The sequence below is a fragment of the Camelus bactrianus genome, chromosome 4 (assembly GCF_048773025.1).
Source record: "Camelus bactrianus isolate YW-2024 breed Bactrian camel chromosome 4, ASM4877302v1, whole genome shotgun sequence".
Lineage (NCBI taxonomy): Eukaryota > Metazoa > Chordata > Mammalia > Artiodactyla > Camelidae > Camelus > Camelus bactrianus.
The window spans coordinates 70,190,221-70,207,200 of NC_133542.1; the positions used below are offsets into that span (position 1 = coordinate 70,190,221).

Below are 16,980 nucleotides of genomic sequence, written 5' to 3' on the forward strand. Positions count from 1 at the left end.
ACAGTGTGTGATATTGTAATATGTCACCTATTAAAATTTATTCAAAGTAATCCCATACATGATATTCAAATAGTACAGAAGAGCTTATGAAGAAAGGCTTTGATCCCTTACCCCAGGCCCCTCCCCAGAGGCTTTTTCCTCTACTGGTTATTTTTGGAGCTTTATGTGGTGTGCTGAAACCTCTATTTCTTGTTTCATCAGTTTTGTATAGTGTCTCTTGACAGCCCACTTCCTCTGCTTTTCCTCCCCCTCCCCACTTGCCGCCTTCTGTCAGCTGTACTTTTACACTGTCAAATTAATTAAATGAACATTCTGACGTTTTGCAGCTATACCAACTGCTTCACTTTTCCTTAGACTGACTCTGAAAGTTGAAAACCAGCAAACGGCCTTCATTATTAGAGCTGTGCAAGCGTCGTCCAGTGCCAGGGTAGCATTTCATCCTCTAGTGACCCTGGGCCATTCAGGACACAGTGTGCCTCTCAGCAAGGACCCACGGATTCTCTTTTCTTTTAATTCATCAACTGCTTAATATGGGGGAAAAATATATAAAATATTTAAAGTATACAACTATTAAAATATATGATATTTAAATATTTAAAATACAGATTATTTAAATGCACATATACTATTGAAATGCATATATAACATTTAAATATATACCGACAGAAATTTATTTTTTTGTAATTCCTGGAGATTAATAATTCCTTTTTTTCTGTCATCATTTGCCCTCATCGTATCCTCAACCTTTTTCAAGTTTTTATTATATTTTTATTGCTCTCATATTTTTAATTGTATTAATTTTTTTTCCCCAGAGACTTCCCTTCGGGGGCCCTTGCCCTAATCCCATTTAAACTGCTTGTTCTTTAGTCTTTTCATACAACTGCTATTACTGTCCTTCCCTTCACGGACCTAGGTGCTTGGACTGTTTCTTTTCCTTTTTTTTCTCATGTGTGTATTGAGGTTTAATTTTACCCAGTAAAATTCACTCGTTTTAGTGAACAGTGTGGAGAGTTTTGATACATGTATACTGTGGTCCTCTCTCTATCCTCGGGGGAAACATTCCGAGACCCGCAGTGGATGCCTGAAACCACAGGCAGTGCCGAGCCCTGGAACAGCACAGGGGTTAGGGCCACTGACCCTCCATGCAGTCGAAAACTGGGTGTAACTTACAGCTGGTCCTCCTTGTACACGGTTCCTCTGTTCCTGAGGGTCTGCACCTGAGGGTTCAGCCGGCTGTGGATCACGTGCCACTGTCGTCTTACTATTGACACCGCTACGTTATCGGTGGACCCGTGCTGTTCAGACTCGTGTTGTTCAAAGGTTAACTGTACAATGTTTTTTCCTATACTACACACTTATTTAGGATAAAGTTTAATTTATAAATTAGGCACAGTAAGAGGTTAACAACAGTAACTAATAATAAAATAGAACAATTATAACAATATGCTGTAATAAAAGTTATATGAATGTGGTCTCTCCCTCAAAATATCTCATTGTACACATTTAATGCCTTTTTCATCTTAACTTATCATACACTGTGGCTGTAACTTTTGCAGTTTGAGGTGCAACAGCAAAACTAGCATGGATTTCTTTCTTCTCCACAATTTCACGGATAGAAGAGTCATTCTTACTGTAGATCTTAGCAACCTCCGCATACAATTTTCTCTTTCATTATTAAGAACTTTCACCTTTTCCTTCAAAGGAGGCACTTTACAGTTTCTCTTTGGTGTGTTCCTAACTGCAGCATCACTACTCTTGCACTTTGGGGCCATTATTAAGTAGAAGGGTTCCTTGAACACAGGCACTGTGAACATCACAACAGTCAGTCTAATAACTAAGACGGCTACTTAGTGACTAATGGGCAGGACACATTGGACAAAGGGATGCTTCACATCCTGAGCTGGACAGAGTGGAAGGGTGTGAGATTTTATCATGCTTCAGAACCGTGCACAATTTAAAACTTACACATTGTTTATTTCTGGACTTTTCCATTTAATATGTTCAGACCTCAGTTGACTGCAGCTTATAGAAACCATGGAAAGCAAAACTGCAGCTAAGGTGGGCAGGACCACTGTGCTTTCACGGAACCACCGCGATCCAATCCAGAGCGAAAACTGGTCTAGCACCTCCGAACTTCCCTGTTCCCCGTTGTAGTCAGGCTGCCTCCTGGCCCTAGTCTCTGGCAGCCAGTGGTCTGATTTCTGTCCCTGTAGTTTTTACCTTTCTCAGAATGTCATAAAAATGGAATCCTCTAATATTTTTGTGTCTGGTTCCTTTCACTTAGCATAAAGCTTTTGACGTTTATCTGTGTTGGTGCCTGTCTCCATAGTTCATTCCTTTTTATTGCTGAGTAGTGTTTGATTGTGTGGATGGATCACAGTTGTTTGTCCCTGCACCAACTGATGAAAATCTGAGTGGTTTCCAGTTTGGGGAAGTTGAGAATGAAGCTGCCGTAAATACACGCACTTGGTTTTTTGTGTGGACGAGTGTTTGCATTAGTGAGAATTGTTGGGTCACTTGGAAGTGTATGCTTAACATTAAAAGAAACTGCCAAACTGCTCTCCCAGATGGCTCTGCCATTTTGCAGACCCAGCAGTGAGGTATGAGAGCTAAGAAAAGCCTTATCTCTTAGTCAGACCCCACCGCCAACCCCAGAACTGGTGTTCTCTCCCCACTGCCTCAGTGTGTCATCCATTCCCTGGGCTGTTTTTAGAGCTCCTTTGACTAAGTGTGCGACTGTCCCACTAGTTCTTCTGAAGATTGTTCCACACGGTAGGATGGGAGGAACAGGGAGAAACATGGAGGGAGGAAGAAGGAAAAGAGGTTGCCATTGAGCAAAATGGTGATGTGGTGTTGCCGACTAGGCCAGCCTGGTGTGACCCCTAAGGTCAGATTTAGTGAGCTGTCCTCGAGGTGGTGCATTTTCCCTGTGGACATGGATTTGGAAAATACTGCAGTTAGAATTAAGCACGTGTGGAAGGGCCCCGTGCAGCTGCCTGTGGCTCCGTGGCTTAGATTCTGCAGGGGTCTTCAGGAAGGACTTGTCCCAATCCCCAGATCTCCTCTTCCAAGGCCTTACCTCTTTGACCCCAGGCACAGTCAGGGTCAGGCCTTTCTCGGGCCACCTCAAGGCATCTGACTCCCAAAACCCTAAGCACAAAGCTGGCAGCTGGTGGCCAGAGAAGCTTCGAGGGTGAGATGAAACCAGTGTTGGTGCTTGCTGCCACCTGGGAATGCTTGCAGTTGGGGTGCTAAGACAAAGTTGACTTTACATTAATTAGGGATTTTTTTCCATAGACAGTTTCTTTGTAAGAAACACCCTCCTTTGTCAGACCAAATGCCTAAAGAATCTCATGTCATTAGGTGTTTTTTATTTAAGGCAGCTGCTCAGATACCCCTTTGATTCTGGGCCTGCTGATTTTGAGGTGCCTGCGGGTGGCTAACGAAGGTGCAGTCAGGAAGTGGCGAATATCCAGGCTGGAGCTGAGGAGAGAAACCTGGGCTGGACATAGCACGTGGTTGAAGCCGTGGCAGTGAACGTGATCTTCCAGGAAGGGATGTCGACTCGGAGAATGGAGAAGACCCTGGACAGGTTTAGGTGGGGTCTGGGGGGGGTATGTATCAGAAAAGAACAGAGCAACTGGAAAAATACGACTGGGAATGGGGGCCTGAGAGGTGAGTAGATAACCAGGAGAACCAGGGCCAAGGGGCAAGGACAGAGCAGCGGCCGAGCCGGGAGGCTGTCACTGGTTGAGAGAAGGGCCGTGCCAGCGGAGAAGGGAGCCAAGGACGGGAAGCGAACTGAAACAGGGATGGATGACCATTTCAAGAAATTGGCTTGGAAGGAGAGGAAAGCGGGTGAGCAGGAACTGGAGGAGACGGGAGGCCCGGAGAAGATGGCTTTTATTATCGCTACATGGTTGTCGTTGTTATATCCATTGTAGTATTGATGGGAGAGGCTGATGCACATTAGAATGTCAGCAGGAGGAAACTGGAGAGGAGGTTAAAGATACAGAACGTGAAAGGGCACCAGAGCGAGGCTTCTGGACGGGGAAAGGGGAGGGAGACGGAGCCCAGGCGAGTGGGTTCTGGGAGGGCAGGGCTTCTCTTCCATTAAAGCCAGGGGAAGGGAGAGGAGGCAGGTGAATTTGAACATTTAGTGGCAGAAAGTTGTCTTTTCACGGCTTCTGTGTTCCCCTTGATGAACCTGGGGAACAGCCACATGACAGAGTAGAGGTCCCAGAAGAAGCTGGCAAAGGGCCGTACGCGTTTTTACTGTCCTTTCACGTCCAGTGACCTAAGCAGAGAGCTCAGAGCCTAAGACAGCCTGGGTGAGACCAGGGCCCCAGCGCAGCCCGGGAGCAGCCGCCTGGTTTGCCAGCGTGCGGGCTACCAGGGCCTTACCCGCCTCAGCCCAACCCCTTGTCTCCCTTCTAGAGCCGGCCCTGTCTCCTCTGGTCAACTTTAACTTAGTTACGCTTAAATCAGTTCCATAGCGTGGACCTTTTTTAGGCATTAGTGACTGGAGGAGAGTGTTCTCTTACTTCACATTTTCCAAACCCACTTCACACAGATGGAATCTCTTGTATTCCTCTAAGGCCAAACACTGAAGGGGAACAGTGCCAAGGAGGCTGGGCCCGGGACTTGTTTAGTGCCGTTGTTATGGTCTCATTTCTTTTGACATCTTGATAAATCTTTCTGCACTGGATTTGGGAGATTTCAACGCTGAGGAATGCTCATACCCTGTTCATTCAACAAATGCTGCCTGGCACCTGCTGTGAGCCAGGCCTGTGTCCTGCATGTCACCTCCTTTGTCAGGCTTCATCTCTCTTGGTCTCTGGCACAAATCTGCAGTGTTAGCTTTAGCATCCCTGTTTTCCTCAGCGATGAAACCGATGCCGAGGGAGGGGTCACCCAGGAAGTGAGTGTCAGGGTTGGGATTCGGAACAGGTCTTTTGGCTGGAAATCCTTTGCTCCTTCCGTTTTATCAAGGAACCTCTCAAGCTTACTGCTTTACTCTGTTGAGATTTTAATTTTAAATGTTACATGTGCGAAAGGGTCCTTAGGAAATTGTCAAAACCAAGAATTGCACATACAGTTTTTGAATCAGGGTCTTAGAAATGTTCAAATCAAATAAATTTGGGGCAGATGTTTTAAGTATCTGCTTTTGGTTACTGCCTGAGTGACATCGGCAGAGTGAAACAGAAGTAATAATAGATTTTGTTAATAATTCAAGACAGCAACGAGAGTGTGGTGTGGGAGAAAGAAGGGCGTGTTTGGAGTTAGAGTGGAGTCTGAGAGCAGCGTGACCCTGGGAGGAGGAAGGGAATAGCCTTTATCAAGCACTTGTCATGTGCCAGGTGCTCTGTGTGTGTGCTCTAATCTTGCTTGACTGTTGTAACGAGCTTCACAGGTAAATACAGTATCATACCCATTTTAAGATGAGAAAATTGAGGTTCTGAGAACATAAGCATCACACAGCTGGTGTGTGGACAGCAGAATCTGGCCCGGGTCTGTCTGTCTGTAAGGTCCACCCTGCTTCCTTTCAGGATGCCTTCCTAAGTTACTTACGGTGTGGAACTGAGACCCAAACTCTGCATTACATGAACACGTTCCCATATGTGCACACACCACACATGCACATACACACACATGCGGATATGAAGATAACTTCTGCTGTTTACTGAAGAATTCAGGGAATAACAAATGGAGCAATTATCAGCCAGAAATTGGGCAACAACCATGCCTCAGTCCTTGAACTTGGGTTTTACGGATTCTCCTTTATATCAGATTATAACCCGTACGTTTCCAGGACTGGCTTTGGGATCCACAGAGGAGAGAGGCTCTTGTCCTCACACTCACACTTCGAAAGGGCAGTAATATACATTTGCAAGCTGATTAAAGTATGTGATCTAAGGTGGGGTGGAAGGAGTCCATGGAACTGAGGCAGGTCAAAAACACATTTGAAAAGAAACTGGAATACACATTTCAGAACAGGGAGAATCATGGTAAACGGGTGAATTCTGAAGATCAAAGACATTCACGCCTACTTGTGAAGAGAAGTGGAGTTGAAGTATTCATTCAAGAGGGTGAAGAGTCCTGAGCCCTTTCCTTCTTTATTGAAGCAGGTGTGGTGAGAATTACACGAGACAAGTGAAGCTCCCTGCCCCGCACCCACCCAACATGGGGGGATTCTGGGTAAATGGTGCATTAGTTAATATCGTTGTCATTCCTGTTACTTGGGGGTCTAAATTGTGAGGGTAAGAAGGACTTGGCAGGGTCAAGGATGGCTGTGTTTTTTCACGTGGGTGACTGGGAGGACAGCGGTGCCATTTATAAAAGTGAGGCTGCCAGGAAGAGGAGCTGTGTTTCTTAGCTCCTGGTTGGTTCCCCAGTGCTCCCAAGTCCAGGTCATTCACCTTGTATCCAGAGCTGCCCACTGCCTGCAGCCGCCTGCCCACAAGTGCTGTCAGTGACTTAGAGTTGGGTCCTGAGCTGTACTTGAAGGGCACGGCACTTCTGATGTAACTGCTCAGCCAGCGGGTTTGTCTTTGGCCATTCCCACAGCATCCCCAGCCTTCCTTGTAGACCCCTGGTCTGCGTCTGTTCCAGCTGGTGGGCAGCTGACTCTCACTAAGACCTTATAAAAGTTCCAGATGTGGGGCAAAAATTAGTGTTATTAAAAATGCAGAGGCCTGATGTGAATTAAAAGGAGGCCTTGTAACTTAGGGGTAGAGAACTTTAGAATCTACCACCTTTTCTCCATTCTCTGCCAGGGGTCCCCAGGGCACAAGCTGGAATGCTGGGCATCTGGTTAATGGCTTTTCCTTGGTCCTTTTGTGTACTACCCCCAAGTAATCTCATTAGATTACTCCTGTTCTCTCCCTTGGCTAGGAACTAGTCTCACTGAGAGCTAAAATTTAGGTAATTTGATTCTTCAAATTATAATGCTAAACCTGCTGGAAAGGAAGAGACAGGCTCCTGAAGAAGGTATTGAAGGGGCCTCTCTCCTCCTGCCCCCTTTCGGTTATAAGAGAGTTGGAAGGGGCCAACTTCGGGAAGGAATCTGAGGTCATCCCAGAAGCTTCTCTGATCCCAGTGAGCTTGGACCGGGACATTGCCTGATTCCAGGAATGGAGGATGTCACTTGGCCAATGAAATCTGAGAATCTTCAGCTAGATTTTAATTTTAAGTGAGCCTAGGGGATGCGTCTTGCTTGTTAAAACATTATATCCTTTCTCAGACACTTTGCATTAAGAAGGGACTTCTGGTCCCGAGGAGCTGGCAGAGTGGGGCTGAGAATATTTTGGCACAGAAGCGGTGGCCAGGGTGGTGGAGGAAAGTACCCTGCTTCTCACCCTCACCTCTGGGGACCCCAGGATGCACCTCCACCTGCAGACCTGGCCCTCTTCTCCAGAGAAGGAGGAGAATCTCTCCCACCCTGCTGAGGACATGGATGAAAAGGCTTCAGCCCTTCCCCACCTGTGTCCGCATTCCAGTTAGATGCCCCGCTGTATCTGCATCCCCGTTAGAATCGCTGTTGAAATTCACTCTGTGCTTCCTAGGAACTAGCCAGCTGTGGATGGAGTAAGAAGGAGAAACATAGTCTCGCTCCCAATGTCGTGGCCTTTACCCGGAGGTTTAACCAGGTAAGAACACCCCTTGCATGTGCCTGTCCAGATAGCAGTCTGTTGTCCCCTGTAGGCTCGGAGCCCCTCCAGGCTTCAGTCTCAGGCACCTGGCTCCAGGTTCAAACCCTCTTCCTGAAAACCCTCTACCCCCTTATCCCTGCCTGTGCCATCACAGTCCTTTTTCACACAGCAGGTGAAACTGAACGCATCTTTCTTGTGTTTAAATCATTTCAGTGGCTTCCAGTTTCACTTAAGCTAGGTTCAGGCACCTTAATTTGCCCTGCAAGGTCCTGCACAGTGGATCTGGCTTCTGTCCACTCCTCCAGCCTCATCCCTTTTCCTCCCCCAGCCTCATCCCTTTTCCTCCCCCACTACTCTGCGGGCTTCAGCCATCCTGGCCTTCCACCTCTTTCCTGCTGCATCGTATCTCAGGTCCATCAGATTCCCATTCATGCTGTCCTCTCAGCTCAGAATTCTTTGTTCTTGTTCAGCTCCCAACCAAATCTCAGCCTGAATGTCACTTTCTCTAGGAGTCTTCAGTGAATCCTCAGCCTGTGTAAGGTCCCCCTGTAGTATGTTCCCTCATTGCACCCTGTGCTTCTCCGTGTGGTCCTTTCCCCATCTGTCCTCATTCTGTGTATCTTCCTTGCCATCTGTGGGCTCCCTGAGGGCAGGAACCGATCTTGTTCATCACTGAGTCCCCCACCACCTTGCCCAGCGTCAGGCACATAATAGAGCTTCTGTAAATACATGTAGAATGAATGAATGAGGTACTCAGGAAACACTTCTTGAATTGAATTTCTTTGAACTCCTGGTGGCCTGGTCATTGGCCGCATGCATGCTACTGCAGTCCGACTTGGTCTAATCAGAACCTTTGCTCCAGCATGAAGATCTGCATCCCCACTTAAAGGAATGATACTGGGGACTTGGACCAACTGAGGAGGGGGGGCTTCTGATTGCTCAGCCAGACCTGCCAGCACGTGATCTTCAGTAGGAAGTGCCCTGCAAGACTCCCTGTGAATAGACCAGGCCTCCACTTGGGGCTTTTGACAGCTTTTCCTCTATCTTCTTGTTTTTCTGATTTCAAACGAGGGCAGTGGCCCAGAGGTCGCACAGTGTACGTGACTGGACCTCCGGGTGTTGGGCCTCGGCTGCCTTTGGGCCTTCCTCCAGCTGGGCCTTTCCTCTCGGAAATGCCGGGGCCTGTGCCTCCCCATTACTCAGCTCTCTGCAGGCGTCTCCAGCCTCGGCTACCACTCCGAGAGGCACCAGCTTGTAGTCTGACAATCAGGGCCAGAGTTAGCATTATTGTTGTTTTATGAGATACAGTAGGAACTAAGGAAGGTCTAGATAGATCTGTGGTAGGGACTGCACACCGTTTGTTTCGACAAGAGAAATTCTGAAGCCTTTTTTTTTTGTCTTTTCAAAATCTTTTCCTTTTCAACTGAGCTTAGTCCTTTAAAAAAAACCAGATGTGTACACACTGTCAGGGGATTCATAGTTTCCTTAGCAAAACTATTTGACCGGGAGCCAGCTCAGTCCCACCTCTGACCAGCCGCAGAGCTCCCGGAGGGGGGCCACTGGGGGCTCTGATGTAATCTGCTTTGCACGCGGAGGCCAGGTCAGCTTGGCAGAGGGCAGCGCAGCGTGTTCTGCGAACAATTGCATTGTGTCCAGCTCAAACCAAGAGGGTGAAGCAAGCCAGAAGTGAAGTTGCATTTTCCCAAACAGACTCTCTGAGAAATGGTCTTCCTGCTGCCCTGTCAGCCACTCAGAGGGCAGTTCCCGGACATGGCCTTGGTAGCTCTGGTGGCCAGCAGCCAGGCTGTCAGCCACTGGGGCTGCTTTTCCTGAGATGAGCTGATTGGCATCCCTTCCTGGTGGACTTTCACATGTGACAATAAGGCTGCTCGTCAGACTCCAGATACAGACAAGCAGGTCACTTACCTTTCTGAGCTTCAGTTTCCTTACCTGTAAATGAGAACAAAAACAGCACTCACCTTGCACGGTTGTTATGAAAGCTAAATGGAATGATACAGAAAGAGCTCTTAGCAGTGTCTGGCATGTAGTAGGCATCCAAACATTTTTGAGGGGAAAAAGGGAGAATGTGAAGGTCAGCTGATTGGAGGGAGGTTGCCAGGGGACTTGAGGCTCCTTGTGGCCACACCAGAAACTCAGCAGCCAGTGTTCTGGTCAGCCCCTGAGGACTTGCCTGCTCCTCCATGGGGCCTGAGCTGCTTGGAATTTGTTTATGGAATGGCTGAGATGGAAGAGCTTGGCTGAGTTCCCTAAAGGTCTGTTATGGGCCAGGCTTGTGTCTTGGCCCCAGAGAGTTTACCATAAAGCCAGAAGTTCTTAATGTTTTTTTGATCCTGGGTTCTTTTGAGAACCTGACAATATCACATTTGAACCTTCCCCCAGATAAATACACGGATGTATAAATTTTCTTTTACTTTGAGTGGGTTTGCTGCCTCTCCTCTACCCCTGCCCCCTGAAGTTTGTGCAGGAACGCTTCAGAGCCTGTGGACAGCAGGCTAAGAAGCTGTGGTCTCAGAGTCAGGCAGGCCCGAGTTTGCATCTTAGCTCTGCCACTTGTTGCCTGCCTGATCTCGCGTTGTCTTTCAGCCTCTGACCTTTCTCATTTATAGAACAGGAAGAATCCTTTCAAGTGGTTTTTAAAGATTAAGTTTAAGATTTAAGAGAATCATGGATGTAGAGGGTTTAGCTCATCATTTGACACATAGTAAACAAGTAATATTAGCTTTAAAAAGTGTGGTAGCGGAGAGGGAGCTGCAAGTTGAAAGGAAGATTAGGCTTGGGCCTAAGTGCTGGCGGTAGTGTTGGGATTGTGTCCTGAAGGTGAAGAATTAGGAAGAGATGAGGAGGGAACTGGGAGGACTTGGTTCTGGTCCAGGCTCTGTTGCTAACCTGCTTTGAGGCCTTGGGCATGTTTGCCAACATTTGCCCTGGAGGACTAATTTAACTATTCTCATGGACTCATATGTGTGTGTGCGTGTGTGTGTGGAGAGAGAGAGACGCCAATGACTGAAACCCCAGCTCAAACTCGCCTTAATGGCTTATATAACAAAGTCCAGGGAGAGACTAGACTTCACGCATTGCTAGGGGCCTCGGACAGCACCCGCCGCCCTCAGGGCTGCTCACTCCACCTAGAGGTCCTGCTTTCCACTGCACTGGCTCCCCTTTTGGGCAGCCTCCTCCTTTGTGGTTGAAAGATGGCTGCCAACAGCTCGTTGTGAGGGCAAACCCTGCAGAAGAGACCTGCTTCTTTTTCAGTAGCTCCATTTGATGTCCTGGAATGGAATTGAGACTCAGGGATTGATTTTTTTTTTTAATTAATGATTTTTTTTTTTTTTTTTTGCTGCTTTATTGAAGCCACTTTATTTTATTTTCTGGGGTGGTGGTGGTAGTTACTAGGTTTGTTTATTTATTAGTGGAGGTACTGGGGATTGAACTCAGGACCTTGGGCATGCGAAGCACACTCTCTACAACTGAGCTGTACCCTCCCCTGAGATTCAGGGATTGATTGCTTTGGCTTAGGTGCCATCCTGTTCATCCTGATCTAATCACCCTGACGGGGAATCAGAAGGCTCTCGCTGGCCAGGTCTCTGAGGCAGACCTTCATGTGGATGTAGGGGTAGGGGGGTAGACCACAGGGACTGAGAATGAAGGACTGGCAGGTCCTCAAGGAAAGTCAGGGTGCTTGGACAGGGAGAAGCTGAGAATGATGGCCAGAAAGGAAAACCCAAGGACCCTCTTCTCTCTTGCAGTCTTCCATCCTGCTCTGAGGTTTCTCCCCTGTTCAATCTGGTGACACCCCATCACTCCAAAGTCCTTCTAAACCTCCGTGCATCATTAGCCTAGTCATTAAATGTTCCTGCTTCCTCTTGGCTTTAATCGGAACTATTTAAAAACCATTTGTGGAGCACTTAGTCTCACTTACTGAGTTAGATACTGCACTAAGCATTTAACCTGCTTTATATGATTCCATTTTCACAAAGCCTACCAAGGCAGATATTTTAAACCCATTTTATGGATGAGGAAGCTGAGGTTCTGTAAAGTAAATTACCTTGCTCAAAGTCACATAACATATGAATTTCTTTACTGAGGGGCCTTCCCATTTTTTATGAACATGACTCCAGTAGAACCCTCTATTCTTCCATACCTTATTTATCACAAGGCTGGAGACAAAGTTATTAGCATTTCCTCTTCCAAATGCTACCTCCAAACAATTATTCTTTCCTCATTGTAAAAAACCCACTTTCATTTGAGGCTCATTACTTCTGGTTATATTCTTTTATTTATTTAATAGACATTGACTGAACATGCACCAGGCTCTGTGCTGGGTTCAAGGGGTCAACAGTAAACTAGATGTAGCCCTTGCCATCATTAGCTCGTAGTCTATAAGGGGAGGAAGACGTGATGAAGGTGATTACAGTCCGGGGAAGCAGTGCTCGGATGGGGAACCAGAGCAGAGGCATGAGCAGTAGGAAGGGACGCCAGGAGACTAGACTGGAGTCTTCCATTAATCCAGGTGAAGGATAGAGAGGTGAAGGGGTTGGACTCGGGAGAACATTAAGAGACTGAATGATAGCACTTGGTGATTGATCGGATGTGGAAGGAGATGACAGGAAGGAGCAAAGGAGGATCCTCCTTTGGTCCTTGGCAGCACATTCTTTGAGATGGTGAGTGCAGAAGGAGAAGTAGTTGTTAGCATATGAGTTGGGTTTGGACATGTGAGCTCAACTATGCAGGATATTTGAGTCTGGAAGTCAGAGGGAGGATCCAGCCTGAAGATGCAGATACTGGAAACATCTCCATTTGAAGCCACAGGAGTAGATGAGGTCACCCAGGGAGAAACAGAGGCCCAAGCAAGAACCTGAGGGCTTCAGGGGAGGGCAGAGGAAGAGGGGCTGAGAAAGAGCAGCCTGGGACGAGAAGAACACCCAGAAAGGGTGGTGTCTTGGAAATCAGTGTCTCAAAGATAAGGGGATGCTACAGAATGGGTCAATTAAAAGGGCCAAAACAAGAGTCTTTTACATTCAGCAGCAAGGTGGTGGTGAGCTCAGCAGGAGCAGTTTGGTAGGGACACAAGATGGAAGCCAGGCTGTAGCAGCTCGCACAGCAGGAGAAAGCAGGTGTAGGTGACGCTTAGAACAGGGACTCCCAAGGAGCAAGAGGAGAAGAAGGGAGGGGCTGGAGGGGTTGAAGCCATCCAGGGAGGTGGTTTTATATTCCTTTTTTCTTTCCAGCGGGCAGAGCCTTGAGGATGCTCATATTTTGAATAGAAGGAGCCAGTAGACCAGGACAAGTTAAAGATGAGGAGAGAGGGAATACCTAATGAAGTGAAGTCCCAAAGAAGGTGGGAGAGGCCATGACCCGGGGCTTCCTCATGGTAAAAAGCAATTCCGCAGAAAGGAAAGATAAGATGCAGGTCTGCTTGCAGACACGGTGCAAGGAGGTTCATGGCTCCTCTTTCCTTGGTGAAATAGGAGGTAAAGGGGGCAGGCGAGCAGGGTGGGAAGCTTGAGGGGTTTAGGAAGGCTTGAAAAAGCCACTCGGGGGAAAGAGAAAACTGACTATGGGTATGGGAAGACTGGGCAGAGCTGATGGTCCAGATGAAATGGAGAGTGTGGCTTTTAAAGTGGCCCCAGAGGGTATGAGGGTGGATGGTTTTCTCTAGTTGCATTTTGCAGTCTAAAGAGAGGAGCACAGGGGGGCAAGTGTGGATCCATCCAAGGTTGGGGGTTAACAAAACAGATTTTTTGAAAGGACCACAGGGCAAGAGACCTTAAAGTACTGACTAAGGAGGGACTGAAGTAACAAATGATAGGGGATCTGTCTGCTCAAGAGGATAAGGGCTGCCAGGGACTTTGAGGTATGGTGAGGCGGAAGGCCAGGCACAGTGGGTGTCAAGGAGAAGGTAGGGCCTGGAAGGTTTAAAGATTGTGGTCCAAGGCTGGGACTTCATGTTTCTGATGCAAGGCAGTCCTGGGGACTTACAAGAAGGAGGTGACCGAAGTGGTAGGTGGGTAGTTGTTGTGAAGTAATCAAGGGACCTTGAGGCCATGGTCATTCACGGTGATGTTGAAGTTGCCCAGGGAATAAGGCAGGGTTTGCTGTGGAGAAGAAGGCAGTGGTCCAGAGTCAGGTCTGCTGGCTATTGCTAAATTTCACCCTTTCCAGAATGTTAAAAAAAGGGTATATGTGTGTGTGTATATATATATACACACACACATTTGTATATATATATGGCCTTTTCAGACTGTTTTTGCACTTAGCAATATGCATTTAAGATTCATCCATGTCTTTATATAGCTTGATGGCTTTTTTAAATGAATACTATTCATTATGTGGACTTATCAGTCTGTTTATCCATTCATCTTCTGAAGGACTTACAGTTTTTGATGATTACGAATAAAACTGCTATAAACATTTCTGTGCTATTTTTGTGTGTGGACATAAGACTTCAGACAAACGGGGTAAATACCTAGGAGTACTTTTGCTGGATCAGGTCTGCACCATTTTGCATTCCCACCAGCAGTGAATGAAAGTCTGTGTTGCTTCAGATCCTTGCCAGCAATTGGTATTGTCAGTTTTTTAAAAATTAAAAATTAAAAATTTAAAAATTTAAATTAGAATGGCTGAATTCTAATAGGGGTGTGGTAATTCTGTTTCCCTATGCTTTATCCCACCTCTCCCAGTTATGTCCAGTTCTGGGTGCCTCTCGTGAAGAGCTGGGTGGGGAGGGATTGTCACACAGAAGTGGCATGTCAGTATCACAGGGGCCAGAAGGTGAGGGGAAAGAAAGCATGTTACACAAGGATCAGGTGAAGGATGTAAGAGTGGAAAGACTCAGGGCGGAGGTAATCAAGGTTTTCAAGTGACTGAGGGGCTCTTTCTGGGGAAGCTGCCTAAAGAGAACACAATCAGTGAGTGTAGGGCCCAGGGGACAGAGGTGGGCAGGAGGTTGCTTTCTCCTAATACAGGGTAGCTCCCTAGCCATGGAGGCTCAGGCAGGGACCAGACAGCTTTATCTCCGCCAGCAGAACAGCATCTGGCGGTGGGGGCAGGAAGAGGGTGGGGCCTCTCAGTTCCCTTCTAACTCCAGGTTTCTAAGAAAACTGTGAATGGGTTTGTGAGAAATTTATAGCAAAGTAGATTTCTCATGAGAAAAGATGGTATTCTTAAACTTGGGTTTTTCTTTATATTATGCTTTGACTGTTTTTATTTGCGGTTGATTAAATTAAGTTCTTTGTGTCCATAACTATTCTGCTTTACTCATCTGTGATACTGTTGTGAAATTTCCCAGGGGATATTTTAGTCCCCAGTGGCTAAACTCCAGTGCTAGTCATACGACTAAAACAATAATAGCAATCATAATAGCTTATGTGTTTTAAAAGCTTACTGGCACCACGACCAAGTGGCATTTAGTCCATGTATGCATGACTGATTCAACAGTTAAAAATCAATTAATGTAATCCACTGTATTAACAGGCTAAAGAAGAAAAATCCATCAGTTGACTCAAAAAAGCATTTGACAAAATTCAACACCCATTCATAATAAAAAGAAAATCTCAGCAAATTAGGGATAGAACGGAACTTCTTCAACTAGATAAAGGACATCTATGAACGTTCTGCAGCCGACCTCACACTTAATGTAGAGATGCTAGGTGCTTTCCCCTTAAGATTGGGAACGAGGCAAGGATGCGCTCTCTGCCCACTTGCACTCGGCGTTGTACTGGAAGTCCTGCCTAGTGCAATAAAACAAGGAAAAAGAGATGTACAGATTGAAAAGGAATAAAACTGTCTTTATTCACAGATGATAGGCTTGTTCTATAAAACAGATCTCAAAGAAATCTATTTTTAAAACTCCTGGAACTAGTAAGTGAGTATAGCAAGATTGCAGGACACAAGATCAGTATATAAAAGCTTTCCTATATACCAGCAGTGAGGAATTGGAATTGAAATTAAAAAAAAACAAAAAACACCACCATTTACAATGGCACAACACACTCAAGAAATACTCGGGTATAAATCTAACAAAGTATGTACAGGTTCTATACGTGAAAACTACAAAACACTGATGAAAGAAGTCAGCGTAGATTGAAATAGAGAGAGATTCCATCTTAATATACTAGAAGACTTGTTACTAAGATGTCAGTTCTTCTCAGCTTGATCTATAGATTCAATTCAATCCCAAGAGAAATCCCAGCAAGCTATTTTATAAATATCAACAACCTGATTGTAAAGTTTTAATGGAAAGGCTGAAGCCGTGGAGTAACCAGCACAATACTGAAAAAGAACAGAGTTGGAGGACTCACGCCATCTGATTTCAAGACTGATTGGAAACCTACAATATTCAAGATCACACGCTATTGGTGAAAAAATAGATCCCTTGGATGATGGAACAGAATAGAGAGCCCAGAAATAGGCCCACACAGATACAGTCAGCTGGTCTTTGACAAGTGCATGAGGGCATTCAATGGAGAAAGGGTAATTTCTTCAGTAAATGATGCTGGAGCAATTGGAACTGTTTCTGTATATGTGAAAAAAATGAACCTAGATTTAAGACTTTAGCCAGAAAAATTATTGATCATAGGCCTAAATGTAAAACACAAAACCATAAAATTTTTAAAAGAAAACATAGAAGAAAATCTGCATGACCTCTGGTGATGAGTTATTAGTTATAATGCCAAAAACGCAATCCATGAAAGAAAAAATTGGTGAGTTGGACTTCATTAAAATTAAAATTTTCATTCTGCAAAAGACACTGTGAGAATTAAAAGACAAAGCACAGACTAGGGAAAGTATTTGCAAATCCCATATCTGATAAAAAGACTTGTATCTAAAATATATTCCTAAAACTCAACAACAAGAAAACAGCCCAATTAAAAAACACGCAAGAGATCTGAACAGATATTTCGCCAAAGAAGACGTGCCAAGGACAGATAAATGTGTGAAAAGATGATCAACAGTATTTGCCACTGGGGAAATGCAAAACACCACACACCTATTAGAGTGGCTTAAAAAAACCAAGCCCAAAACAAACAAACAAAATCCCCACCAAACCTGATAATACCAATCGCTGGGAAGTATTTAGAGTAACACAAACTCATTTGTTGCTGGTGGGAATTGGAAATGGTGTGATCCAGGAATTACACTCTTTGATATTTATCCAGTTTATTTGAAAACTTATGTCTACACACACACATACACAAACAGCACACAAACGTTTATAGCAGCTTTGTTTATAACGATCAAATCTGAAAGTATCTAAGATGTCCTTCAGTAGGTGAATGGGTAGACAAACTGGTACACTTGGGCAATG

General features: G+C 45.8%; 1 protein-coding gene across 15 annotated transcripts in view; it reads left to right on the forward strand.

Moving 5' to 3' along the window:
• RALGPS1 (Ral GEF with PH domain and SH3 binding motif 1) overlaps positions 1 to 16,980 on the forward strand; it is a 262,169-nt gene that overhangs the window by 81,179 nt on the left and 164,010 nt on the right. For all 15 annotated transcript variants that reach the window (XM_074362245.1, XM_074362244.1, XM_074362246.1 and 12 more), the window contains one exon: positions 7,566 to 7,649. In XM_074362245.1, the coding sequence (XP_074218346.1) occupies positions 7,566 to 7,649 (84 nt within the window). The remainder of the gene's footprint in view (positions 1 to 7,565; positions 7,650 to 16,980) is intronic.